Source organism: Thrips palmi, unplaced genomic scaffold (genome assembly GCF_012932325.1).
Source record: "Thrips palmi isolate BJ-2018 unplaced genomic scaffold, TpBJ-2018v1 HiC_scaffold_12, whole genome shotgun sequence".
Lineage (NCBI taxonomy): Eukaryota > Metazoa > Arthropoda > Insecta > Thysanoptera > Thripidae > Thrips > Thrips palmi.
The window spans coordinates 10,313,352-10,340,090 of NW_023144623.1; the positions used below are offsets into that span (position 1 = coordinate 10,313,352).

General features: G+C 59.9%; 1 protein-coding gene across 1 annotated transcript in view; it reads right to left on the reverse strand.

Moving 5' to 3' along the window:
* Positions 1 to 592: 592 nt before the first annotated feature.
* Positions 593 to 26,739, reverse strand: part of LOC117640323 (LIM/homeobox protein Lhx9-like) — a 48,212-nt gene continuing 22,065 nt past the window's right edge. The window contains exons 4-7 of the mRNA XM_034376742.1: positions 8,388 to 8,618; positions 8,026 to 8,234; positions 6,420 to 6,631; positions 593 to 3,083 (exon numbers count right to left, since the gene is read on the reverse strand). Of these exons, the coding sequence (XP_034232633.1) occupies positions 2,895 to 3,083; positions 6,420 to 6,631; positions 8,026 to 8,234; positions 8,388 to 8,618 (841 nt within the window). The 3' untranslated portion in view covers positions 593 to 2,894. The remainder of the gene's footprint in view (positions 3,084 to 6,419; positions 6,632 to 8,025; positions 8,235 to 8,387; positions 8,619 to 26,739) is intronic.

The following is a 26,739-nucleotide window of genomic DNA, read 5'->3' on the forward strand; positions in this document are numbered from 1 at the left end:
ACACCTTGGGGGCACATGTGGGCGCCCGGGCGGCGGGCGGGCAGAGCCTTCTTCTTCTTGACAGGCCAACATCGTCGTCTGCCGAACGAAAGTCGCTTTGTGAAATTTTGCCGCAAAAGTGCACGCCAGAAGAATGTTGCAGTCGTGTGGCCACTCGGCGGGGAGGGTACCGCCTCGCCTCTGAAATTAGGGATGCACGAAAATCGTTGCCGCATGATGATGCGTTAGGCCCCTAAGCCAACGGAGCAGCGGAGCGTGGCGCCCTCGGCGTCGCGTCGCCTCGAGACGCGTCGCGGAGACGGAGTGAGAGGGAGAGAGAGAGAGACGGGAGACGGATGGGGCGTGGAGCGAAATGGCGGGAAACTAATCGGCGGTTCAAACTTCGTGGCCAAGCAGGGTGTCGCTCAGGCCGAAAGGCGGAAGGATATGAGTCGAGGCGAATTGCGCTGCCGGTGGAGGGGGAAACATGTCACCTCGACGACGCGCGCGTGGATTCGGAAATTCGGATCTCTTTTTGATGTTTTGGTGCTGCTGATGGGAGAATGTTTTCATTTCGGGGTTATAAGGGAACTGTGAAATAAATACGCTGGGATTAAATAATGTGCCAATTTTTTTAATCTCATGTAGGTATTTAAAAAAAATGACAGTCCAATTGACAAACAATTGGTGTTCTTGACAGACAATATACAATCACAAAAACGAGGCGTTCGTCTTGTAATTCATCACAACTGCCAAAATATGAAAAAAAAAACAACATCAAGGAACATAACGTGATAAAAATAAAATTAATATTTGTATATCATTTTGACATTGTACACTAATTACAAACCGTAAAATTTAAAAAATCCTTAACTACATCGATCGTTTTTCTGCTGTTTGAAATTCTAGAATTCGGGCAAGGCAAAATGAAGTACGGCAAAGTTTCGGCATGCATGCGGGGCGCGCGGCCCCGAGCAACGACCCGCGGCCCCAAAAGTTCAACCATCCCATAAAACCGAAACGCGAGGATGGCCATCGCGAGAAAAAGCAGTCCGACTGAGGAAACGGAAAAATAAAATAAAAAAATTTTGTCTCGGCGAAAAATAGAGGCCGCGAGAGAGTATGCAAATTGAGTCTAAATTCGGGGCTTCCGCGCTATCGGGATCCGTAGCAACAAAGTGGCCGACTACACTACTTGAAGTGCGGCGCGGCACGAGAGCCCCGCATCGGCCAATGAATAATTAGCATAATTAATTCGACAAGCTTTTAACTAACGCGACTCGAAAGAGCAAAGAAGTGAGGCAACCGCACACTCTGACGTCCAAACACATTCATGTTTTTCTTGTGGTTATTTTTTTGCGTTCGTAATTTAATTTTTCCACTTTCTGAAATTAACTAAACGGCAATATTTCTTTTCAGGTTCGCGAGCACGCGGGCACGATTCGTAATTTTTTTTTTTTTTTTTTTTTTTTGCAGTGCGTGAATGGCACGGTACTACACCCTTTTGTCCTTACAGTGCTGGCTTCGCACTGTTGCATCTGCCCCTTCACTGCTATGGCCCTGCCTCGCCCCACACGCTGTTCAAGGAAGACGAGGCCGGCCGGTCGGTCTCCCACGACTGGTTCCCCCTCCCCTGTTACATGCTTGCCAACACTGCAGCAGCACTGCTGCCAACCTGTGAATTTTCGCCGATTCTCTCGCCAGGCTTCTGAATCAGCGATAGCGCTTCGGCGAAGCAGCCAATGGCGCTGCAGCGCTGCAGACATAAGCAGCCTGCCCGCAGACCTCGTATGCTTTCATACCCGTGCAAAAAGTATTTGGCCATGCCCGCAGTTTGAACAGTAAGAAACCCGTTTTAAAAGTGCCATTTTCATCCTGGTTTCTAACGTTTCCGAAACTTTGCCGTACTTCAAGTTCCTTTGTCCCGGAATTTGGGGATAAAAATCCGCCACACACTTCACCCTGTGGCCAAGCAGTCTTACATGAAGGAGTTCACATAAATATCAGTACTCGAAACAAAAAAAAATCAACAAAAAACAAATCGTTGTTGTTCGGAGAAAAAAAATAATCCTGCGAAAGCGTAGCTTCATAATATGCACACTTTTCCTTTGCGCAGATAACACCTGCCTCAATCACATATTGCTACAATGCAACAACACAATAACGAATTCACAGACTTTTCCATACATTTATGTTCAATATTATAGCACTGTGTCCCAGCAAGCCTTGCGTTCGCCTTGGAGTAAATAGTCATTACAAACAGGTTACACTTGTATACACTTTGTACATCGCTCAAAAAAAAGTCAATAATTAAGATCACAAGCCACGATTTATTATCATTAACACACATTACACTTATGTAATGCCATTTGGTAGGAACTTATACAAGAAGTCTCTGTTGGGGCCATGGATGTAGCGCGCGCGCTGTGTGCCATTGTCCAAACCTCACGATCCGAGAGGGGGAGGGGGCACGAATTGTCTGGAGAAAAAGGGGGGGGGCAGGGAAGACGTTTGTTCATCAGGTACTTCTCTGCTTCATCCACAGCGGGTATCACAATGCACTGGCGCGTCTGCCGGACCAACAGCGCGCGCCTGGCCGCACCGAGCCCAATTTTTCACAATTAAATCGACGTTTCGATTAGTCGACGGCACGGCAGGCGGCGGGGCGACGCGGCCAGCGCTCAGAGCTGGGCGAGGCAGAGGTACCGCGAGGGCGCCGTCGAGCAGGACGACGAGGACTCCTCGTCCAGGTCCAGCAGCGAGGACGACGAGGCGTCCTGGAGGTGCTCGTCGACGGCGCGGTCCTGGCGGTGCAGGCCGTGGAGGAAGTAGGGCGCGTCCACGGCGCCGGCCTCGAAGGAGGACGGCAGGTACACGGCGTCGGACTCGGCGGTGCGGTCCGACGCCGCCCCCTGCTAGCATTCCAGCGGCGAGCCCCCCAGGATGAACTGGGGGCTGTGGGGGCCGCCGGGCGCGCCGCCCAGCGAGCCTCCGAAGCCGTGGTCCATGTCGCCGGGGCTGTCGCCGCCGCACTTGTCGCCGCCCTTGCCCTCCTGCTTGAGCATGAGCCGCCTCCACTTGGCGCGCGCGTTCTGGAACCACACCTGCAACAACAACAACAAGGGCGTCAGGACCAACAACAACAACACGGCAGTTACGGCACGGACACGCAGCGTGCGTCGTAACTCGCTCTTTTTACGCGCGAAATCGCTGTCACATTAGAGCGGCATGCAGATCGCGCCACCGCACCGCTCTGTCTCTCTCGCTCCGCTACGGGGCGCCCCGCGAGTGCGAGAGAGACGGAGCGGCCCGCCGCGCGTGGCAAGGCGGCAAGGCGCCCCCGTGAGTTACTCCGGCTGTAAAACGGCCCCAGTTTGGAGGCGCTGCCCCCTGCACTGTGACTGGGGCTTCCCATGGGCTTCCCGACGCGACTCGGCTAGACTAGACCAGACTCCCCCGCCGTGCCACGCCGTGCCACGCCGTGCCTGTTGTTCTAGTGACGTCGATGCCTATCAGGCAGCAGCCAGGCAGGGAGACACTCCAACCGGGCAGGGGTCGGTCCAAGTCCCCCGCCAAGTCCCCCTCGCGACAAGTACAAGCGATGCGACACGGCGATGTGTACCGCGGCGCGGCGCGGCGGGCACGGAGCCAGTCTCGGCGCCAGCACACCGTCAGCGCGCCAGCCAGCGCCAGCGGGGCGGAAAGGAGCCGATTTCAGGGAAAGGTGTCGGAAGGGCGCCGGGACTCGCGCCTAGCGGCCGTCGCGCCGTCACCGTGCGTGTACGTGTGTGCACGTGCATGTGTGTGTGTGTGTGTGTGCTAGGCGCGAGAGCACAGGTGCGTCGAGGGTGCGGAAAGCTGAGAAGAAGCGACGAGGAGAATGAGCGCTGGCGAGAGCGCTGCTCTGTCGCGCGTGTGTGTGTCTGTGTGTGTGGTGACGACGGTGTGGCCGTGTGTGTGTCTGTGTGGAGACAGCAATTAGCCACGGTGGAAATAACCCGCGAATTGAAGCGTGGTGCCGCGGGCGGGGGCGCCGCCGCGCTCGCTCTCGCGCCGAGGCGACGCGGGGCAGGCTACTAGGCGGGGCACCGAGGGGCACCACAACCACACACGGCCCCCGCCACCACCACCGCGCAACCCCCGACCGAACATATAAAAGTAGCGACAAAAAATAGGGGGGCCTTTTCTTTTCCTCGGCGTGTGTGTGTGTGTGTGTGTGTGTCCTCCTCATCCGAGGCTCATCCCCGGGTCGTCACGTCGTGCACCCAGACGGCACGGCGGCGGGACGGATCGGGCGGAGGAAATCAGCCGTATGAGCGATCACCTGCTGCCCGCCGCGCTCGGCACCACGACGACGACGACCACGGGGACGGCGGGGACGGCCTGCCCCGGGGCGCCGCCGCCACCGTCGCAGCCGGCAGGGGGTGGATGAGAGGAGGGTCCGCGCCGACGCCGCCAGCGCGACTGTGTGACGCACTGCAGCGCCTCGTTGCAGAGCAGCAGTCGTACACACACACAGCGCACCTCTTGGGCAACGCAACGTGTTTGATTCACTGGCGACCCCCACCCCCTCGGCGACGCGGCTTGGCGGCGCGGAAGTCCTTTCCGATCGTCTCTCTCTCGACGCGCGTGCAAGGCGGGATTCAAGGGACGCTGCTAGGGCTCATCGGCTCTGTGATGCCGGACACAGTCGTCCTCTCTCTCTCTCTCGCACTCCTTGGAGACCAGCGGGACGGCCCGTGAGTGCGAGGGGGACGGCGTCAGACGGCGCGCCAATTAATGAGAACGGGGCAAAGTCTTTGATGCCTCTGTGTGTCCGCGGCGTGTCCGTCAGCCCGGCCATGGGGCTTGGGGCCGAAAGGATTGGCTCGGCGTGCCGCTTGGCGCTTACTCCTCGCCCACCTCGCTCTCTCTCTCTCTCTCTCTCTCTCTCTCTCTCTCTCTCTCTCTCTCTCTCTCTCTCTCTCTCTCTCTCTCACTTCTCTCTCTCTCTCTCTCTCTCTCTCTCTCTCTCTCTCTCTCCCCGGTCGCGGCTCATCTCGTTTCCAGACGCCATTTGTTGGCCGCAGAGGCGGGCCGTGGTCTGCGGTGATTTTCCCGCGGTCGCTCTGTCTCTCTCGCACTCCGCTGGGACGCCGCTTGAGTGCGAGAGAGACAGGGCGACTGCTGTTTGTAATCGCCCGCGCTGGTGGTGTCCGCGACACGGGTAAAAGGTGAAGAAACAAAAAACGAATGCGAGGGTGGCGGGGGGGGGGGGGGGATTCGAACCGCAGCCTGTCGCTTTGTGGCGCGCTCGCTCATTGGCCGGGTTCTTTTTGCAGTGCAGACGCACCGCAGACGCAATGCGCAATGCGCGAGGTAAACGCACACTATAAAGTTGATTTATAAAGCGACGCCTTCGTCATGACAAACTGGCTGGCTAGCCGCACGGCCTACCCCCGCCGTGACGCCCCGCCCCGCCCCGCCCCGCCCCGCCACGCCCGCCCCGCCACGCCCCGCCCCGCCCGCCACGCCCGCCCCGCCCCGCCCCGCCACGCGCTACAGCGTCGCGGCCGCGTAACCCGAGCCATCCCGCGCCAGCAATAATAATCGAAACGGAAAATCATTCCAATTATTGCAGGGGCTTTTCAAGGCAAACAGACGGACAGGCGGACAGACAGACAGACAGACAGACAGACAGACAGACGGACGGGCGGCGGGTGGCGTCGCGGTGACACAAGGGGCAGAGTGCAGGCAGCGCAGGGCAGGGGATTTGTCATCACGGGTCGAGTGCAGCGAACAAGCCGAACAGCACAGAAATAACAAGCACACACACAGACACGCGCGCGCACGCAGCGCACGCACACAGACGGGCGGGGCGCGACCCTCCCTATTTAAATTTACGGGCGCGGGCCGACGGGACGGGCCGCGGTGGCAAGGCAGCGCGGCAGCGCGGCAGCGCGGCACCGCCAGGCAAAGGGAGGCAGGGCCGTGCAGGGCGCCGCAGGGCGCCGCAGGGCCGGCCGGACGTCGGGGCGACAAGTTCGGGGCGCCACAGCCAAGGGGTAGGGCAGGCCACCCGCACGACGGCCTGGTGTTGACGCCGTGTCGACGCCGTGGCGCGGCATCCGGCGCGGCCAGGCCGGCGAGGAGGACAAGCACCGCGAGTTCCGCGGAATAGGACGGCCGTTTGGGCAGACGGCCTGCTTGTAGTGCAGGGCCGCGTCTGTTTTCCGCGCCGGGGCGCGCGAGGAATGGAGGCACCGCGTCCACGCACACACACACACATCGACACTCACAGGCGCCGATTGCGACGCCCGGCTCCCCTCCGCCGGTAGGGAGAGAGAGAGAGGGGAGAGAAGGGCGCCAGACGCAGAAAAATGCCCTTTTAATTGATGGCACGGTCGCTGCCGAGCAGTAGCACCACCAACAACAACAACAAACAACATCAGACGACTCACCTGCAGTACTCTCTTGGGCAGCCCCGTCTTCTGGGACAGCTGCTTGAGGTCCTTGGCGTCGGGGTTGTGGTTGATGGCGAAGTACGACTTCATGGTGCGCAGCTGGTGGTGCTTGAAGGAGGTGCGCATCCGCTTGGAGCGCGAGTTGCCGTGCATGCCGGGGGTGCCGGGGCCGAAGGGCCCGTCCAGGTACGAGTCGCCGCCCATGTCACCTGCAGCAGCACAAGCAACAGTCAGGAGAAGCAAAGCCATGACGCGCGCTAGGCCGTCGCCAAGGTTGTCACGGAGGACGGCGCCGAGGCCGTCACCGAGGCCGTCCCCCAGGACGTCACCCGGGACGTCACCGTGACAGCGTCGTGGCGCTCGCCTGTCGCTCAAACGGCGCGGCGCCAGTCCCCGCCCCTCCCCGTGGCTTATGGCCCTCGCCGTGCTCGACGTCCCCGTCGTCCTCGTCGCGCATGCTAACAGGCCTAATCGGATTGGCCTAGTCCATCCACCCACCCTCCACCCGCTGCCTTGCCGCCCCGCCCGCTGCCCCGTCAAGCGGACATCCCTCGCGGGGCGCGGCCAGAGAGCCAGAGAGGCCAGAGAGCGCAGAGCCCAATTAGGCCATATCGGTACAGCCAAAGCCCCCACCCCCCACCCCGCGGAACGACCCACCGGATGAAAAATTCTCAAGCGCGAACAATCGCAAGCGCGCCGTGGAAAATTTGGACTTTGGAGGCGCAATGCCCCCTCGTGAGTATTCACGCCGGGCGCCTCAGCCGCCGCCGTGGGCCGTGGGCCTCGATATGCCCCGGCGACCGTCGTCGTGAGGCTGCCCCGCCCCGCTCCGCCCCGCCGCGCCGCGCCCCGCCCCGTCCCGCCCCGCCCCACCCCGCCGCGCCCCGCCCCGCCTCGGCGCCGTGTCAATGAATCAAACGCGGCAGCCACGCAGGACAGCGCGGCCCGGCCGAGGCACGACGTCGCCGCGTCTTTGCGGTGCCGACTGCGCCGACTGTGCCGACGCACCGGCGTGCTGCGGGGAGGGGGAGGGGGCGCCGGCGCCTCCATCGTGATCGAGCAGCTGACTGCCGATCGTGGCCAAGGAGTGGGAAACGTTGCGGGGGCGCTGGCGGCACCGCACAGGGCACCGCGATGACGCTTCAGTGACCACGTGGCCGAGGTGGCCGACGCGGCCGGGCCGCCAAAGCCACCTCCAAGTCGTGGGAACGTCGCCGTCATCGCGCCGCCGTCATCGCGCCGTCCGCCGCGCGGGATCATCCCGGGTTCGACCCCGGCCGGCGGCGGAAGTGAAAAAGGACGGCGATGGAGACGTCGCCGTCGTCGACCCGATTTTCACGGCCTTCACGTCAATGGGTGGTCCGCGGGGCGCACTCGACGCCCAAAACAAACGGCTGCTGCCTGCTCGGGCTGGCCGCCCGGCCGCCTGTTACGCGGGCAGCGGAGCGTGCGCCGTCTGGCCGCGGGCAGCGGCGGCACCAGGCCGTCGGCAGCCGGGCCAGGCCGACCAGGCCGACCAGGCCAGCGCGGAAGTGGGTTAGGGGCCGTCCCTGACGCGGGAAAAGGCACCGACCGGGGCTCGAACTGGGAGGACTGGACTTACCCATGGCGGCAGTGATGCCCTCCAGCTCCTTGGGCTTCCGCTTCCTCGGCCGGCCCTTCTGCCGCGGCCCGGCGGACACGACGCCGACGGGGGGCACGCCGCCGTTGAAGAAGGGCAGCTTGGGGTCGTGGTGGTGCGGCGGCATGGGGCCGTGCGGGCCGTGCGGCGGGCCGTGGGGGCCGTGGGGGCCGTGGGGGCCCATCGGCATCATGGCCGCCCCCGGGGGCAGCGCGCCGGCCAGCCCCCCGGGCGGCATGCCGGGACCGCCGGGCCCGCCCCCAGGCGACATGCCCTGCGGCGACGGCGGCACCGTCCGGAAGGAGGCGGGTGGCGCCAGGGTCGGCGAGAAGCAGGCCGAGTCGTGGGGCGGGAAGGACGGCGTCGGCGACGTGGCCGGCGGCAGCGTCTCGTAGTGCAGGCGGCACAGCACCACGCCCTCGCGCAGCCCGAAGTGGTCCCCCTTGGACAGCGGCGAGTGGCACAGCGCGCACGTGAAGCAGGCCACGTGGAAGACGAGCTCCCTCGCGCGCATCACCAGCTCGGACGACGAGATGGCGGCCTGGCAGCGCGCGCACCGCTTCATGCCGAACAACCTGCGGACACACAGAGGATGGCGATGAGCTTGGGCTTGGTCAACTTTGGGACGTTGTTTGTGGCACTGAGGGCGCCAAAGGGCGCGCTAGGGCAGCGAAGGGTGCGCGCCGACGCCCCCCGCGGTGCGTGCGGCCCGGTGCGGCCCGGTGCGCCGTGCCTTGGCGCGTCCACACCGGATGCACGGGGCAAGCGGGCAAGCGGGGCAAGCACCCAGCCTTGGGCAGCGCGGCCACTCGGCCAGCCCGACGGCCAGCCGGCAGCACATTGTCTGCGGACACATTCATCACGGCGGGGCGGGACGCCGGGACCCTGGGCGCCCTGCGAGAGCGAGCGAGACAGACGCCGCCGCCGTGGCGCGCCCCGCGAGAGCGACAGAGACAGAGCCGCGGCGCCACACCGCCACACACAACTGCACCCGCTCATAAGGGAGCTGGCTCTATTTATTTGGCCGGTGATACCCGTCGACGCGCACCGCGGCCCGCACCGGCCTCTCCCTCGCACACTGCGCAACGCGGCGCGAGTGCGAGAGAGACAGAGCGTTGATGGATGTCGGCGTGCCGCGGGCCACTCAGCGGCCCGGCAAATTTGAATACTTGAACGCACGCCGGGGCCGGGGGTCGAACCTTCAAACCGCGACCGCCGAAACGCGCGGAGGGAAATTAAGCGCGACTTTTAGGACGCCAACACCTCGGTGTGACGCCCCGGGGGGGCGGGGGCTGGCGGGGGCCTCAGTGGAGCGAGAGAGGGGGGGGGCGCGTCTCCCTGAGAGATGCGCCGCGGATAGGGGGACATGCTGATGAGGCCGCGTTTGTTTTTGGAAGTAAAAGTCGTGTCGCGTTGCGCTGCAGTGAGGGGCCATGCCGTGAGGGGCGGCCCCGGGAAGCGGAAACAGATGCTGGGGCGGGGAGCAGGGGGCGACGCTTAGCGGGGAACGCTTAGCGCACCGACGGTGGCAGGGCGGGCCGCGACCGCGACACCGCGACACCAGAGGGGCTCACGGGGCCACACGGACGCGCGTGCTCAACAGACACCGATGAAAAGAATTACACGCTCACACACACACAACATCCGCGTCGTCGCCACCCCGCGCAGGATTGACCGTTGAAAAGGTGCTGTCATAATATGACAGGGTGATCCCCTTACCTTGGCCGCTCCCTTGCCGCTCCCCACCCCCCTTCCTTCCTCTTTCCACACTCTCACTCGCTCTCTCTCTCTCTCTCTCTCTCTCTCTCTCTCTCTCTCTCTCTCTCTCTCACACACACACACACACGTGGAGATTTTTTCAAGCGCATAAGGGAGAAATAGTGGTGGTGTTGTTAGGGACAATATTGAGATGTATATAAGTTGTATCAATGGCTCGCTGGGTGGGGTGGCTGCGCTGTAGCGCAGGGAGGTGCCCCCCCCCCTCTCTCTCACTAGCAACCGGCCCCGCCGCTCTTGTTCGGTCCTTTCATGTCCACCGAGACGAACGCGGTCGCGGGGTGCAGCGAGACGCGAACCGCAGACTGGCAAGACTAGCCGAGTGGCAAATGTTGTTTGCACCCTGATCTCGTATTCAGCGCCGTTTTTGTTCCGTCCTGGGCTTTTGGCGGCGCGCTTGGCCGTACGCGGCACGTGCTGGACTCACCGCGAGCAAGTCTGACGGCGACCCGGTGCGCCCTCGAGCTCGCCGACGGCCTACATCGCCTCGACGCGGCGCGGCCTGCGCGCGCTGCTGCAGCCCTCGACCAACTCCCTCGACAAGCCGCCCCGTCCGCCCGGACGACTACCCGGGTTCGGCGCGGCGGGGGGTGCGCCCGGCCCGGCCCGGTGCAGCCACGAAGGGAGAGGCCTCCGCCGGTCGGCCCAGAAATCGCGTCATCATGGATGGCATAGCACTGCGTTATTGACTCACTCACATCTCCCCGGCAATTTCGCGGGATTAGGTCATCAGTTCTTTGTAAGCGCGGTCCAGCATACGCACTATCGAAAAGAAAAACAAAAAGAAATACTAAAATGAAGAAAAACCTGTAGTTTTGGGATCTCTTGTTCAAATTCCGAGCCGGTTCCCGCTGCTGTTCTCTACCCCGCGCTGTTCGCGCTGCCACACCTGAGGCCGCCACGGCACGGCACGGCGGGGCGGGGCGGGGCGGGGCGGGGCGGACGCGGCGGGGCGCACACCCCGCACACCCTCCCCGCGCTCCCCGTGCATGCACTCGTCATTCACAAAACACAAACAAACAGAAAGGGAAACATTGTGCGAGCCGCGAGGACGCGGCGGCGACGCGGCGGCAGCGGTGGTTGGAAGACATTCAAAAGGAGCGTCGGCGAACAGCTGGTGCGAGTGTGTGTGTGTGTGTTGCACGGGGGAGGTGCGCGCCCCTGTATGCGCTCGCACTACAGACTACACCGTCGTGATAAGCACATTTCCGACACCGAGAGAGAGCGCGCGCGCACACACACACACACACACATGCACACACACACACACACACACTCTCGCAGACACACACACTCGCAGACACGAAGTCTATACAGGCAGAGCGACGTTTCCCGACGTCGATATTTGGCTCATGACATGTGCACGAACCTGACGTGCGGATACCTTTTGTCTGATGGAGGCGCGTCATCGACACGGAGGGTGATGAACGCATCGCGAGATCTACCTCGACGGATTTCTTTCTTTCTTTTTCAATTTTTTTTTCGTTCCGCGACGGCCATTTTTTTTTTTTTTTGCCGTGTATAAACCGTGCGCTGCTGCTGCTGCGCGGGATCGCGGCACATCTCGGCTGGCTTTACCGCTCTGGGAAAATACGTTCAACGGGCCGGCGGGGCGGGGCGGGGCGGGGCGGGGCGGGGCGGGGCGGGACGGGGCGGGGCAGGGGCGTCGCGGCGGGCCGGCGTCGCCTTTGTCTGTGCGCTTTGCTAAGCAGGTGTAGTGGTGTTCCCGAGTCCAGACAGACTGGGGCTCCCTCCGCCGCGCCCCGCCGCTTCGCGCTTCGCTCCGGACGGACGCCAGCGAGACAAGCCCCATGAATCAGCCCCACCCCCGCCGGCCCAGTCCAGTCCAGCAGGCCAGCAGGCCGCCATGCCGTGCGAATGAGACGATCTTGAAATCGTTTGCAAACTTTGCAATCGCGCAAGAGAGACATTGTTTCAGGAGAGTGGCGAGTCCTCGTCCAGGGAGTCCTCGTCCAGGGAGTTCTTGTCGCGTCCTCTGCAGACCGGAAGTCCACCGACTTCAACGTCGTCGTCTTGACCCGGGGTGGCGGCAGACGGTCCTCATCTATCAAGTGCGCGCGCCCTCGTCTGTGTGTGTGCAGGTGTGTCTGTGTGTGTGTGTAAAGCCTCATTCATTTACGGCCACCGCCCACCGGGACGCGATGAAAAAGCATCTGGTAATCGATTCATCCCCATCAGATTAAATCATCATCTCTCTCTGTCTGTCCGGGCCGCCGCCGCCGGGCTCGGCCCATGCCCCCGCCTGCAGCCCTGCGGGGACCGCGGGGACCGCGGGGACGCGCCACGCAATGTGATATCGTTCGGATTTGGCCCGCCCCCACGCCGGACCACTTCCCAGAGCGCGCCCCCACTTGAAGCATGGAGCTCCTCTATTATTCATTTCCGACCCAGTTTTTGAGAGTGGGGGTGGCTTCGGTGAGCGAAAGCGCATTACGCCAGAGTGTGGGCTTGTCCAGTCGCGAGGCCGCGGCAACGCGAGGTGCGCCCCAGGCAGTGTCCACAGTGTGTCCACAGTGGCTCCACTTTGGCGGCAATTACTGCTGCGCCCTGTTTGTAGGCCTCTCGCCTGGCAAACACAGCCCAGTGTTGACGCTTTGCTTTTCCTCTATGGCGCACTCAAGATGCAAACACACTCGCAGTTTCTAACACACTCGTAAAAAAAAGTTCAAAATTTTGAATCAACTTCTTTTTTATCAACTTTTTTTTTCATGAAATTTTTAGGCTTGAAGTGTCTTGTAGCCCCACGAAAATCGTGATTTTTTTTTCAACGTGCTTCTTATGGCAGTTTGCGAACTACTAGATTTTTTCAGTAATTTTGATTCATCAATTTTTTTTAAAGCTTTAATCAATTTTCTACGATTTTCAGTAACTTCTGATAGTTTTGGAGAGGTAGTTATTGACAGATGAAGACGTCACAGAGGGGCCCCGGGCGTGTGCAGCAGCTGGCCATGCCGTGGCCGTGCCGTGGCCCTGCCTGCCGGCCAGCCGATGCCTTGATGACGAATCGCTTTTGGACAGGCGATGAAGGGCCCCACCGCGCATGCGCCCCGCGTGATTGATCGAGCTGCTACCTGGCCCCGGGTTCGAGTACCGGCGGGGGCGGAAAAAGAGATCGCAATGAAAAAAAACGACGAAAAAAAATAAAAACGGGAACATAAGCTACGGACGATGCAACTTTTGCGGGCAGGTGCATCATGTGCAATGCATGGCGAGGTGTTCCGTCCGTCCGTTTGAAAGCCATTCGAACGTTGCGGCGTTGCAGCGAGGCGGCAAGAGGTCGCGTTCTTATCAGGCTGAGCGCATTGCAGGCCAGGCAAGGCAGGCAGGCACCCTCCACCAGGACCCCCTGCGGCTCGGTGCAGAGCGGTGCAGAGCGGTGCAGAGCGGCGCAGGGCGCGGCCAGGACTTCCTCTTGTTGCAGCTGTGCAGTGTGCAGGCAGTTCGCAGTACTTGGCAGTGCAGGCGGCAGATTTAGTGGCCGTCCGGCCGTCCAGCTGCGGGGCTGCGGCCGCCACTTCCAACAAATCGGCAAACCGTTTCGCCGCGAACTCCTAGAGGGACGCCAAAAGCGGGGCGCGTGTGCCGGGGCGGACCATAAATTTGAATAAAACATACTTCTCTGACGTTTCGGGACCAACAAAAAAAAAGGGAAAGGTGATTTTATTCGCGACTGGCAGCAGCGGGCTATAAACGCCGTGGGGGTCGACCTGGCCAAGCGAGATGACATATCGTGTGAGCGAAACATGCTTCTCCTTCTTCCTCCTCGTTTTCGGCCCCACTCGGCACACCGCGCGGAGCCAAGTGTAAACTGCCTGCAAACACTCACTGGAAGCGAGGCTTTTTTCACCCTTTTTCGCGAACTCGTACCGCGCTGTTCACGTCCAAGCGCCACGCACACCGACAGCCGTCGCCGCCACGCCGCGTTTGAGAAAAAGTGGCCGACCCGAGAAAAAGGGAGCAGAATGGCCGCCTTACATGTATATCCGTTCTCTAGGCGAGAAGCCGAGCGTCCCGTCTCTCTCGCACTCACGCCGCGATGCGCTGCGTCGGCCTGTCAGCGCCCTCGCACTTCTTGCAGACGGCGGCCTGTTCAAACGCCAGCCACAAGGCCACTTTACATGAAACGCCGGGTTAAATTTAAAATTTTCAAAAATAATTTTTAGAATCATTTGTTTGTTGGTAAATTTGATGCAAAGTCGAAGCGTCGTGGTTTTGAGTTGCTCCGACCACCCCAGGCGGTCCCTAGCAGCCCCGCGTGGTCGACGACACAGCCCGAGCGGCGGTAGCGGCGGTAGCTGGATAGAGACATTCAAAGACAAGCCGCGCGTCCACACGCAACACACACACGCACGCATTCATACGGGTCGCATGGAGAGTTGTCACCGCCTCCTTCGACAATGACGACAGCAACAATGACAACAATGCGCGCCGCGCCACACCGCCGCGCCTGGCCGCGCCTGGCCCGCCACCGATCTCGCCGCGATAAAATGTTTACATTTCATTCCTCCGTTATTATAACCGCTACTGTGTCGCATTCAATTGAGGTCCGTCACCACAATAGATCGGACGGACCGCCTGTTTTAGGGGGGTCGACCCCCACGGCCTCGCTCTTGGAGACCCTGTCGGACCTTGTCGGACCCCCCGGCGAGCCGCGCGGCGCGGCGCGGTCGAGTCCCCCGTATATTCTGGCGAGATATACTCACCGATATACCCCGTCCCCCTCTCACCTTCCCCCGCCACTACAGCAGAAGACATGCTGGCCACTCTGCCTTATTCGGTAGTCGAAAAAAAGATGCAGTCGACGACAAGCAGCACCATTGTCGACACTTGTCCTACTACGACGCACCAGAAAAAATTTCATTTTTGAAAAAAGGAAAAGTTGAGAAAAAAATTAAATAGGCGGTGCGGGTACTCGAACCCGCAACATACGGCGCGACTCGGTATCAGATTTCGCGCGATAAAGGCGGCGATCGGCTCCTGGAATGGGAACGCACTGCACTGGAATTGGCTCCGATTTGGAACAGGGCTTATCGGAAAAGACTGGCGGCATCGACCAATTCCACGTCCTTCCTCTCCTCTGGAACCGGACGGACGGACTCCGGGTCCCGGAGCAGCGCGTCACAGGTCGCCATGACGACAGTATCAGCGGGCCGCTGTATCAGATGGGAGAGGGACGCCGTGCCGCGCCGTGCCGATCAAGACGTGGAGTAGTTTCACGGCCCCGGAATGTAGAGACTCGTGCCGCCCGTCGACTTACGCCCCGTCCTGCTGGCCACTCAGGTGCAAGAGGTGTGCTTAAGAGGAGCGCTTAAGAGGAGCGCTTAAGAGGTGCGCTTAAGAGGTGCGCTTAAGAGGTGCGCTTAAGAGGTGCGCTTAAGAGGTGCGCTTAAGAGGTGCGCTTAAGAGGTACACCCGCAAGGCGTGTGCCTTCGATTAAGGTGCATCTTTGATTAAGGATTTGATTAAGATGTGCGCAGAAAAGGTCAAGCGTGCGGGTTGTGTTTGAGTCGTACGTTGAAGCAGAAACCTCGAGAAGATCTTGTTACGCCATTTGACAGTTACAAGATGTTTCAAAGCAAACAGTTTAAAGCACGGTGAAGTTGTGGCTGCTTGAAGGGGACAGACTAAAGACTCCTTGGCGAGCTGCATCGCGAGAGCACTCGCCGGAGTGGTCCTGTCTGGACCGAGTCCTGGACCGAGTCCTGGACCCCCTCCCCAGGAGTCGGCCGAGCTGCCAGCCACTGCAGCCACAAAAACAGCTCCTAAGTTATCACTGGACTCGCTCGCGCTGACAGTTTGTCCCTCTCGCGTCGCGTAGCCGTGGACAACCGACAACGCGCGCGCGCACACACACACAGACACACACACACGCACACTCGCACGAATGACCGAGCCATATTCTTCCACGCGATGTCTGTAAAATGACTTTTTCAAGCTCGGCTTGCCGTACGGATACTCTACCACAAAACCGAGCCTTGTATATTATTCCCCGAGAAAACTTTCGGCTGCAGTGGAGTGCACGTAACACGCTGTCGGGCGATCCTGGCGTCACCTCCCAAAGTGTGAATAGGGTGTGCTCACTCTATCGGAAAAGCACAGTCCATAACTCAGGCTGACCCGAGCGAGGTGCAACCAGAAGAGAGTCCGCGGCGCGGAGAGCACTGCCAGCGAAACCGGACACAAGGTGCACAAGGCCGGCCGGCCAGTCCGCCGAACGGAAGTGTGGACAGATTTGCATCGGGGGAGCGGGGCAAGGCGGGGCAAGGCGGGGCGGCGCGCGGGTCACTCTCAAAGGGGTGCCCCGCCTAATTGAGAGCGCCGATCATCTTATCTCGACAACAAAGGGGGGATGACACTCTTCAATCACGGCATTATACAGTGTGACGACGCGGGGGAAAAGTCGGGGGGTCGGCCGAACCCGGGACGCCGAGGACGACGTCGAGGACAACGTCGAGGACGCCGGCGCGACCGCAGGGAGGATTATCTCCCTGCCCATCGGGAGGGTCTCGTCTCGCCTCAATGGTCCGGCCGCGAGGTGGCGCTCGCAGACTCGGCCGTCAACGCGTCGCCGAAACTCCAACAAACTGGCAAAACTGGGCCAGCGGAGCCGGGAATAAGTGGAAAGTGTTTTGCCCCCTTCGCGGCCACTGTCACACGAGCGCGCTCTCGAGACGGCCGTTTCCGCCACACACACACACACGGTGCCAATAAGCGCACACACGGGGACGCCTGGGCGTGCTGCTTGGCAACGAAAAGTGAATAGCCCGTCCCGTACGTCGGGGCGACTCTGAATCGAGAGCGGTAATCTGAGAGGAGCAGAGTGTACGAAACGGACGGTCAGACGGACGGACGGACAGACAGACAGAGAACGGTGCAGTGCGCGGCCGCTCACGCGCTCAGCCCGTACGGGATAGATATGGGCCAATCCAATCCATCGCTTTGTGCCAAGTGAGTCGTCATTGCAGGTTATGGCCGCCGCGCAGCCGCACAGCACCGGGCAGAGGAGAGGCGGCGACGGATCGAACCCATAATCGAACCCCGCGAAAAAAAAAATGAAACAAGCGGCGACGGAAAACCATCAAGGAAAAAATCAATTTTGGAAATTTCCCTGGTGCGCTTTCGCTCTGCCCCGCGTCGAAGTCTCCGACGGTGTGGCGACAGCAGCGCCCCTAGCGGTTATCGAGCGACTTGCTGGCGCGGCTGGGCGCTGCAGCGACGCGACGTGTCTGCAGCCCCCCCCCCTCCCCCTTTTTGCACACGGCCCCCGCCAGGTCACGCCTGCTCCATTCATTCGAGGACAAGCGCGACGTGACCGCCAGATTACTGTGTAGTTTCGCGCGCGATAGTTTTAGAAAATAAAAAACAGTGCACTGAACATGAGGAGGAGAGAGAGAGAGAGAGAGAGAGAGAGAGAGAGAGAGAGAGACTCACTTTCTTCAATTTCGAGATTCCCCAACGGCCGGCGTGGCGAGGTGCGGCCCCTATCTGACCCTGCACGGCCTGCACCCTGCAGGAAGTGCCCCTGGGTGCGTTTTATATTTTTGTTTGGCGGGCGGTGAATTAAAAACAAGCCGGCAACTTACTTTCTTCACACCAGCGTCTCGCCCTGCGTCTCGCCCTGCGTCTCGCCCTCCCCCGCGCCGCGCTGCCTCATCTCCATAATCCGTCCCGAGAGGATGACAGGTCCGTGAAGATAAGTCCCAAGCATGGCGCGAATATCATTATTATTTTCATTGCGATGCGAAACAAAAAAAAATTACCCCGCCCACGCCGTGAGTGTGTGTGTGCGCGTGTGTGTCATTTTCGGTTGGCGCACATTTTTTTATACCCGTGGGTGCTGCTTATTTTTGAGCGGCAGCGGGAGAAAGGCACGCCTGGAATTGACGCACAAACGCCCATGCGTGGGTCAACCTCCAAATTAATTAAAATACTTGTGCCGAAGCCCGGTGAAATAAACCACACGCACGAGAGTCAAAACGAGGAAAAGAGGAGCAGGATTCCGTCTAATTGTTATTTCGCGGCGCATCCATCATCCAAGGAGATGAAGATAGCCGACAAAGCGGTCGCTCTCCTAAGCCGGGCTTAGTGCTTCCGGAACACAACGCCTAGTGTGCTGGTTGACGGCGTTGACGGATGTCCGTCGCCCCGGCGAGCGACAGGCGCCGTCCAAACACGCAAGGCCTCCAAGCGCCGCCCCACAGTGGGCCAGAAGACCGGTGGGGGCGGCCAAAACTCGAGAGTCCAGAGTCGCTGAATGGCACCACCAATGGATTCCTCGTTCGGAGAGCAATCCATTGGTGGGGTCATACAGTCGGTTCAAGTCCCATTCAGCGACTCTGAATCCCGTGCGGGATTGTGACCCTAACCCAGCGGTTCTCAACCTTTCTCGGCTCGCGACCCCAAATTTGTAGCCAAAAATTTCCGCGACCCCCAGGAAAAGTTTCGCGACCCCACGGGACCCCTCCTTTAGCATGCCACTGCGTCTGATCCGAGGCGGGCATTTTGCTCCCTCAACGGGCAATTGGTCTTTGGACCTTCCTTTAGCATGCATCTGTTACGGAAGGCGATTATCAGTCTTAGTTTGGGAGCAGTATTGTCTCAAAGTTGGCCAAAACGCTCAGAAATGTCTTTAAAAAATCATGTTTTGGGTCGATTTTAAGCAGCCACTGCGTCTGATCCGAGGCGGGCATTTTGCTCCCTCAACAGGCAATTGGTCTTTGGACCTTCCTTTAGCATGCCTCTGTTACGGAGTGCGATTATCAGTCTTAGTTTGGGAGCAGTATTGTCTCAAAGTTGGCCAAAACGCTCAGAAATGTCTTTAAAAAATCATGTTTTGGGTCGATTTTAAGCAGCCACTGCGTCTGATCCGAGGCGGGCATTTTGCTCCCTCAACGGGCAATTGTTCTTTGGACCTTCCTTTAGCATGCCTCTGTTACGGAATGCGATTATCAGTCTTAGTTTGGGAGCAGTATTGTCTCAAAGTTGACAAAAACAGGCACAACGATTTTTCAAAGACATTTCTGAGCGTTTCGGCCAACTTTGAGACAATACTGCTCCCAAACTAAGACTGATAATCACACTCCGTAACAAAGGCATGCTAAAAGAAGGTCCAAAGACCAATTGCCCGTTGAAGGAGGACGACGAAATACCGCCTCGGGTCAGACGCAGTGGCTGCTTAAAATAGGCCCAAAACACGATTTTTCAAAGACATTTCTGACCGTTTCGGCCAACTTTGAGACAATACTGCTCCCAAACTAAGACTGATAATCACACTCCGTAACAAAGGCATGCTAAAGGAAGGTTCAAAGACCAATTGCCGGTTGAGGGAGCAAAATGCCCGCCTCGGATCAGACGCAGTGGCTGCTTAAAATCGGCCCAAAACACCACCCCAGCTACCTCGCCGCGACCCCTTAAAATTTTTTCGCGACCCCACTTGGGGTCGCGACCCTAAGGTTGAGAACCACTGCCCTAACCAAACAAAGAGGAGAGAAAACACTAGAAGAAACGCGAGTGTAAAAAGTAGTTTTGCTTGCGTAGGTCCGGGTGGTTTGCTCGCCGCCACCTCCCCGTGCCCTGCCCAGGCCGTGCCCAGGCGATCTCATCTCTGATTGGTCACCGATTAGGCCGGAAGTGCGGCTGCCTGCCGGGCAGTGCCTGCTAGGCTGTGCCTTGCCGGCCAGTCCCAGCGTGAGCCCGATAATGACACTGCATGCTCGCCGCGTGCGCCTGGCTTGCCGTCGGCTTGCGTCGGCTTGCCGATGCGAGTAGCTGCCCCGAGTAGCTGCCCCGCAGGCTGAGTCCGAGGCGGAGGTCTCTTCGGCCTGTCTCCCTCACACCCATGACGCTCCGCGAGAGCGAGAGAGACCCCCCTCCCGGAATCGGCCTGCCGCCTCGCTGCTGTGTCGCTGCTGCCCGGCTTTTCAATCAAATCTCGGCGCTGGGATCTCCGGGGCGGAGCGCGGGGCAGCGCGCGCCACGAGACTAGCCTGATAAAAAAGGAACTTACACCCCCTCCGACCGGCCGGCACGGCACGCCCGGCACGGGCACACACACTATATAAATCATTTATGGAATGCATCGGGCACTGCGTTGCTCCGCGTTGCACCGCCACTGCATTTTAAACGCGCAGATGCAACAGATGCACTTTTTTCCGGCCGCGCGGCGCGCACTTCTCGTCCTCTTCGCGCAAAAATAGCGTTATTTCGTGTGTCGAGTTATCTTGTTCCAGATTGCATGAATAAGCCACCGCCTTCTGGCTGTCCATCGACGTGTCCTACAAGGCGGCGCCTTTTGCAGTGCAGCGACTGGCGTGCTCGCTCATCTCCATGCCAGATTTGTCCAAATTAGTGGTCTATCGGAAAGGCGCTAACAGCGTGCGTACACGGTCTGGGCCTGCCTGGGCCGGCATTTGCAAAAGCTCCGTCTCTCTCGCACCCCTGCGGTGCGCCGGGACGCCCAGCGAGTGCGAGAGGGACGGCGCCAGGCCGCGCCAGGCCATGAAACCGAATGGCGCGTGACGGTCTGTGACGCCGCAGCGCAGGGATTAACGCGATTACCTCAAATTGGCGGGGGAGTTCGTCAAATTAGCCGACCGTCTCGGACCGGGTTCAAATCCCGGTGCGTCTTTTTTCCGTTTTTTCCCTGTTAGGTTGGCTACACTCCCACAGCGGCAAGGGCGGCGTGCCTCGTGGCCAGCCACCCGAGCGCAGGGCAGGCCGAAGCGACTGTCTCTCTCGCTCCCGCGCGGCGTGCCGCAGGGAACCGCGGGGGTGCGAGAGGGACAGAGCGACGGTGCTCGGGAGCAGCCCGCTTGCCGACGGCTTTCGCTCGAATTCATCACCTTCGGAAGTCGGAAATGGACATCTTTATAGGACGAACGACCGAGCCACTTTTTTCCTCCGCAAAATTCCTCCCCGGCCTTTATTCAAAGGCCGGGTTACCCACGCTCGCAATTAATGCCAGAGTTCGGCAGGTCGTTCTTGCCGGAGTATAATTTTTGACGGGCATTACCCAAAACGGCCGAGACACCGCGTGCATTTTTATAATTCTTTGCGGAGAGGCGTCCGTTTTGGCAGGAGCCGCTTCCTACACTGAAGAACGCCCGGGGCAAGTCGGCCAGATCCGAATCTACACCGGAAGTAGATTTGGCCGAATGAAACGATACGGCCGGGGCGGGGCGTGGCGGGGCGAGGCGGGGCGAGGCGGGGCGAGGCGGGGCGGGGCGAGGCGGGGCGGGGCGGGGCGCCTCCTCGATGACCACAAATGACGGGGCAGGGCGCCGGCCGTACGAGCTGGCGGTCCGCGGCGGCGCTGGCGGGGCTGGCGGGGCTGGCAGCCACGGACGATTACCGCGTAAACGCAGACAAATTCATCGCCAGCCCACAGGCCGCGCGCCTATTACACTCTGTTAACGTTTATAGGCGGTGGCAACGCGAGGCGAGGCGCCTCTTCGCCGCTCTTCGCACGACAGCCGGAAGCGACGACGCCTTCCCCGCGACGGTATGAAAAATTTCGAAGTCGCGGCGCGCAAAGCGTTTTCCGGCCGTATGGAAAGTGCAGCGCAGTAAGAATCCCTAGAAACACCGCGTCACACACACTCACACTCACTCACACACACACTCTCACTCACACACACACTCACTCACACACACACGCACCCACACATATGGGAATAAACGTGTCGGGCGACTCACAGCCGTGCACAGACGCGTATCGGGCCCGGTCTGGGGCTGCAAGACCTGCAAGACCTGCGAGGTTCCAAGGCTGCGAAAGGCTGCAAGGCGCACTGCTTGCTGGCCGAGAAAAAAACACACTATTTGCAGGCCGTCTGACATGGCCGGGCCGGCGCGGCGATATTGTTGCAGTCAAGCAGCAGAAAGGGGGAAAAAAGACAGCAAATCTTTTATTCACAGAAGCCTGCCAAGTGCGCGTCAGCGGCGTCAGTTTGTGTTTCTTCCTTTTTTATTTTCCGCTGCTGCTGCTGCCCTTTCTTCGCCGCCGTTTTCCAACGCGCGCGCGCGCACACTCACTTTTAAAAATCAAAGTAAAACGTACGCAAAATTTCAAAAAAAAAAATTAAAATAATTGTTTGAGAAGAGCATTTTAGGTTTTGAAAACGTCGTGAGAAAGCGCACGGAAAGCACAACACAGCGGGTAATCGCGCCTCGGGGGCGAGAGAGAGAGAGGGGAGAGAGAGAGAGAGAGAGAGAGAGAGAGAGAGAGAGAGAGAGAGAGAGAGAGAGAGAGAGAGAGAGAGAGAGAGAGAGAGCCTTATCGGCGTGAATGACAGATCGAGGCTGCGTCGCCGCGTCGATAACAGTGGCGCGGCCCGGACGGTCTCGGCCGGCAGTGCCACGACGGCGTTCACTAAATTTATTAATTATTTATTAAATTTATTAATTTCATGCCGCGCCCCAGCGGTTGGCCGCAGCGGCCGCGGCCCGCACTGCATTCCCGCTTCGCGCTTTTTCAGGACCCTTTCCGCGAACGCCGCGCCTGGGCGCGCGCTTCCGAGAACGGCGTGGCGAGGCGATGCTAGCGGCGTCGCGACGCTGCCCGCCGACGCCTGGCCGACGCCTGGCCCCGCGCGCCGCTAGACACTCCGTCTCACTCGCACTCACGGGGCGTGGCGGCGCGGCGGAGACGGCCTGCGCGATGCGCTCGTCCTCGCCTCCCTCAATGAGGCCCTCAATGAGGGTCGTAACGTCGCCGGCCGCGTCCGTCGCCAATCACTCGCCAATTACCGATCGGCTGCCGCCGAGTCCGTCGCTCCGTCCCTGTCGCACTCGCGGGGGTGCGAGAGGGCAGCCGGCGAGGTGGCCGTCGTCGCGTGGCGGCGCGCCGGGCCGCCAGGTCCGCGCCAGGTCGTGGGGGGCAGGGCGGGCAGGCCGGGCAGGGCGCAGCGGCCGCCGCTTGCAGGCGCTTGCTGCGTGCCGCGGGATGACGGCGGTAAAATTGTGTGGACGTCATGGCCCTGTTATTCATCACAGAGGCTGAGGTATGCGTGGCCACAGGTGGCGGGGCGCCGTGGCGCCGTGTGTGTGCGGGGCGGGGCGGGGCGGGGCGGGGCGGGGGCCCCGCTTGCCACTCCAGCGTCCACTCCAGTCCCCTCCCTCGGTCCCTCCGGCAACGGCTCGACCCGCTATTATCCCACCCCCTGCTGGAGCTCCTGGAGAGACTGGAAGGGCCCGCGCCCCGCCGCCCCGGCTCCCCCAAGCCCTGCAAGCGGCTCGAAACACACAAAACTATCGTATTATTATATATTCGTGAAAACGAAACGGCTGCGTCATCCGACGGGAAATAACAACACGAGAAACCGGAGCCGGGGAAATAAAAGACAAGATTTTTTTAAACTGTTATTTTTTCTTTTTCTTGCTTGCACTGAGACATTTTTGCGCGAGAAAAAGGCTTGTTTAGCGACCGCCAGCAGGGGTCCTCTTCCCCGAATTAATTATTCATATCAAAATGGCATTACAAGCTCAAAAAGGCGGCGGCCAAAATATTCAAACATTTTTGGGTGAAAGGAGGAGAAGCGACCTGTCCGGCGCGGCGCCGCATTGAAATTAAGCAATTAGCATAAGTCGGGCACCCGCGGCACCGCGGTCATGTTCCCCCCCTTTCCCCTTTTCCTCATTGAGCTTCCTCCCCCCCCCCCTTCTTTCTCCGGGAGTTCTCATATTTTAACGTAAGAAACGTATACGAGTCAATTTTTCTCCCACACGTCTTATATCCACACGCAGATTGCATCCTTTAGGCCAACACCGGACGCTATCTGGACCACCGAATCTAGACGCAAGTCGCGTAGTGTAAAATAATGTTCCCGCAATAACAATAAATAAATACGGCGAGACAGGCCCACCGCCTAAAAACATCATCTCAGATAAACAGGTTGGAATAAAATGAAGAAGGGAAAAAAGAGAGGGCTCCGGTGGGGCTCGAACACACGGACGCGGAGGTGAAATGTTGCAAATTCGTTTTCGTTCCGCTGGCCTCCCGTTCGTCTTCGAGTCTAGCGCCGCCGCGCCGCAGCGCCGCGCCACAGGGGGTCGCCACTTGGCCCGACCTCGCCCATTCGGCTTTTGTTTACATTCAATCTTCACCGAATTTAATTGCTCTGCCCACACGTGTGGTCACTCGCCGGAACGTCAGCGCACAGATCAAGATACAGAGAGCGTCAGAAAGTGCATTGTTCCAATAAGTAGTTTTTAATCTTACGCTTTTTTATTGTTGTTCGTAAAAAGCTCGCCGCGGGAGTCACCCTTTTTTGTGGGCCCACCGGAAGAGGGTCTCAAAATTTTGTCGCTCCGCTTCTCCGGCCGCGCAGCCAGGCCTCGCCAGGCTTTGCGAGGGTTTATAGCATTTTTAGGGAAACGTTATGAATTTAATGAAATCAACGGTGCAAACCCTTGCCTCCCCTTATCTGCGGGCCGCCTGGCGTAACGGGATGTTCCGTGTGAATCGTACTCCCAGATTAGCCACACATTTAATTTCTCTCGGCAGGAAGACGCTTATTTTATGTCTGCTGGCCGGCCTGGCCTGGCTCGTCGGCCTTGCCCTGCGCCCAGCGAGCCCAGCTGTTGGATGACCTGACCCTTTATGCACCTGATTCCCCAAACAATGTCGCTCTATCTGTCTGTTCTAGGTTAGGTCTGCCCCTCTCTCGGTGGGACGCCCTTCGCGTGCGAGAGAGACAGCGCTTATTTGGACTGAGTCGTGACCGTTCAGGAGCACAGCGAATGCACTTTGCGCAAGGCACAGAGGCACATACAATGCAGCAGGCGCACAAGAAAAAAAATGCTAAAATTAAGGTTGTCATCCTTTGGGACTCTGAGGACGCGCGGGAGGAAGAGCGGGCAGAGAGAGACAAAAGATAAGATTAAGATTTAAGGCGACCCGCTGCACGACGCCAGCGGTTCATCCACCACGTTACATTCATGAGCTGCGCAAGCGCACGCACACAAGCGCGCGCACACACACACACACGCACACACACACACGCACACACACGCACACACGTGCTCACGGCACAGGAAGCGCGCGATGCTTTAATTATCCTACAAGGCTGCGCCTTCTTTTGAATGAAAACGTTTTACGCGCCGCGTACACAGACAAGGCAGAGCACGGGCCAAAGGTGAGGTCACCGTCTTTCCCACACACAAGGCGGTGCACCGCGCGCGACTGTACAGTGGACCGGTTCCTCCTCACGTTTCGACTCTCTAGTCACGGCCGGTGCGCGCCAAATTTCAAACTGAGAATACCAAACGGCAGCCCTCGTCGTCGCCACGACGGCCTCTCGTTTTTTGTCAGTTTTATTCGAGCCTCCATTTTGCTGCTCCCTTTGCTTTCTCTGCGCATCTGCCGGCCGGCCGGGCCGCGCTCCGATCGGCCATTGTCTCGCCATATACAGTCCAGTCACTTTTCGACCAATCTCCAATCAAAGTTGAGACTTTTTCTCTTTGCTTGTCGTCGAGCGCGGTGCGCGGTCGTCCTCTTCGATTGCTTCTCTCTGTCTCCTCTTCTCCTTCTCCTTCTTTTTTCCGGTCGGCGTGCCGATTTTTTCCCCGCAGCGGCAATAGCAGTTCGTGTGAACATGGCCGTTGTTTGCGCCATTAGATTCCGCGCGCCGTGCCGTGTCGAGCCGGGCCGTGTCGAGTCGGGCCGTGTCGAGCCGGGCCGTTGCGAGCCGCGGCGGACCGAACCGGACCAGACAGTGTTCAAAGTGCCGGAGCCGAGCCGAGCCGAGCCGAAGGGCCGAGCCAGCGCCGCTTTCGCCGACTGATGACAGTACAACATGTGTCGGCAGCTCATCAGCGCCAATTGCGGCAAGTGCTCGCGGCCGCCTAGAAGGCCTAGAAGGAGGCGCGCTTTTGGCAGTGTCGGCACGGACAGCCCAGCGGCCGCAGTAAATCTGGATCAAGTTCCGCGCCTTTTCATACTGGGTCATCTAGGGCGTCCAGAAGGACCATCTCGCGTCCTTGTTTCGCCAATGTTGTTGCCGTCGTCGTCGGGGACCTGCTGCCCTCGGGTAGCGTGCGGGGTCTCGGAGGACGCGCGCAGGACAACAGGTCGCCGACGACGCCGTTTCAAAAGACGAGGCGCACGTCTACCTCGGGGTTCGTCGGGGTCTCGGTGACACGGTCTCGGTGACACGGCGGGGGGCGACCTGTCAGGCCGCGGGTGCCACGCTCGTTACCGCGGTCCACACGTAGCCGAGCGGAGCGTGGCAGCGCGGCGAAGCCGGCAGAGCCCGCCGTCAACCTAATTTGCGTCTGTCAGAAAGCGATCACAAAGAAGCGGGGAGGACGTGCCGTGCCGTGCCGTGCCGTGCCGTGCCGTGCCCGTGTCCTGGTGGCCACGATGCATTTTACGTGATCTACCGCTAACTACCTCAGCGGGCCGTGATGTCTCAGTCTCGGGAAATAAGATATTATTCGGAAAGAAAGATGATACACATGAGATGCTGGCCCGGCTGGCTCGCCATAGCGACGCGTGTCGCGGCGCAGTGATTTGTCGCGCGCGCTCCGCGGGAATGGCTTGGGACGGCCTGCTTGGCCTGCTTGGCCTGCTTGGCCGACGAAAAGTCGGCCGGGGGCTGGTGTTGAACCCACAACCTACGGTGAGTGCGGTGGCGGGCTGCGATCCACGGCCCCGGTCACCTCGACGCGCGCAGACCGGCTGCAAAACGTGATTCCACAGGTGCTGATAAGTTTCAAACAGTGCTTGCGCGTTTGGACCGCTTGACGATTGAGGCTCCTGGTGTGGTGGGGTGGTCCGGCACTGTAGCGCGTGTATAGTGTGGTGCACAAGGCTTGCGCGCCGCCCGGCTAGAAGAAGCTCCAAGTGCGTTCCGCTTTTCCGCGCCGCCCCCGCGCCGCCCTGACCCCCAAGCGACACGCTTT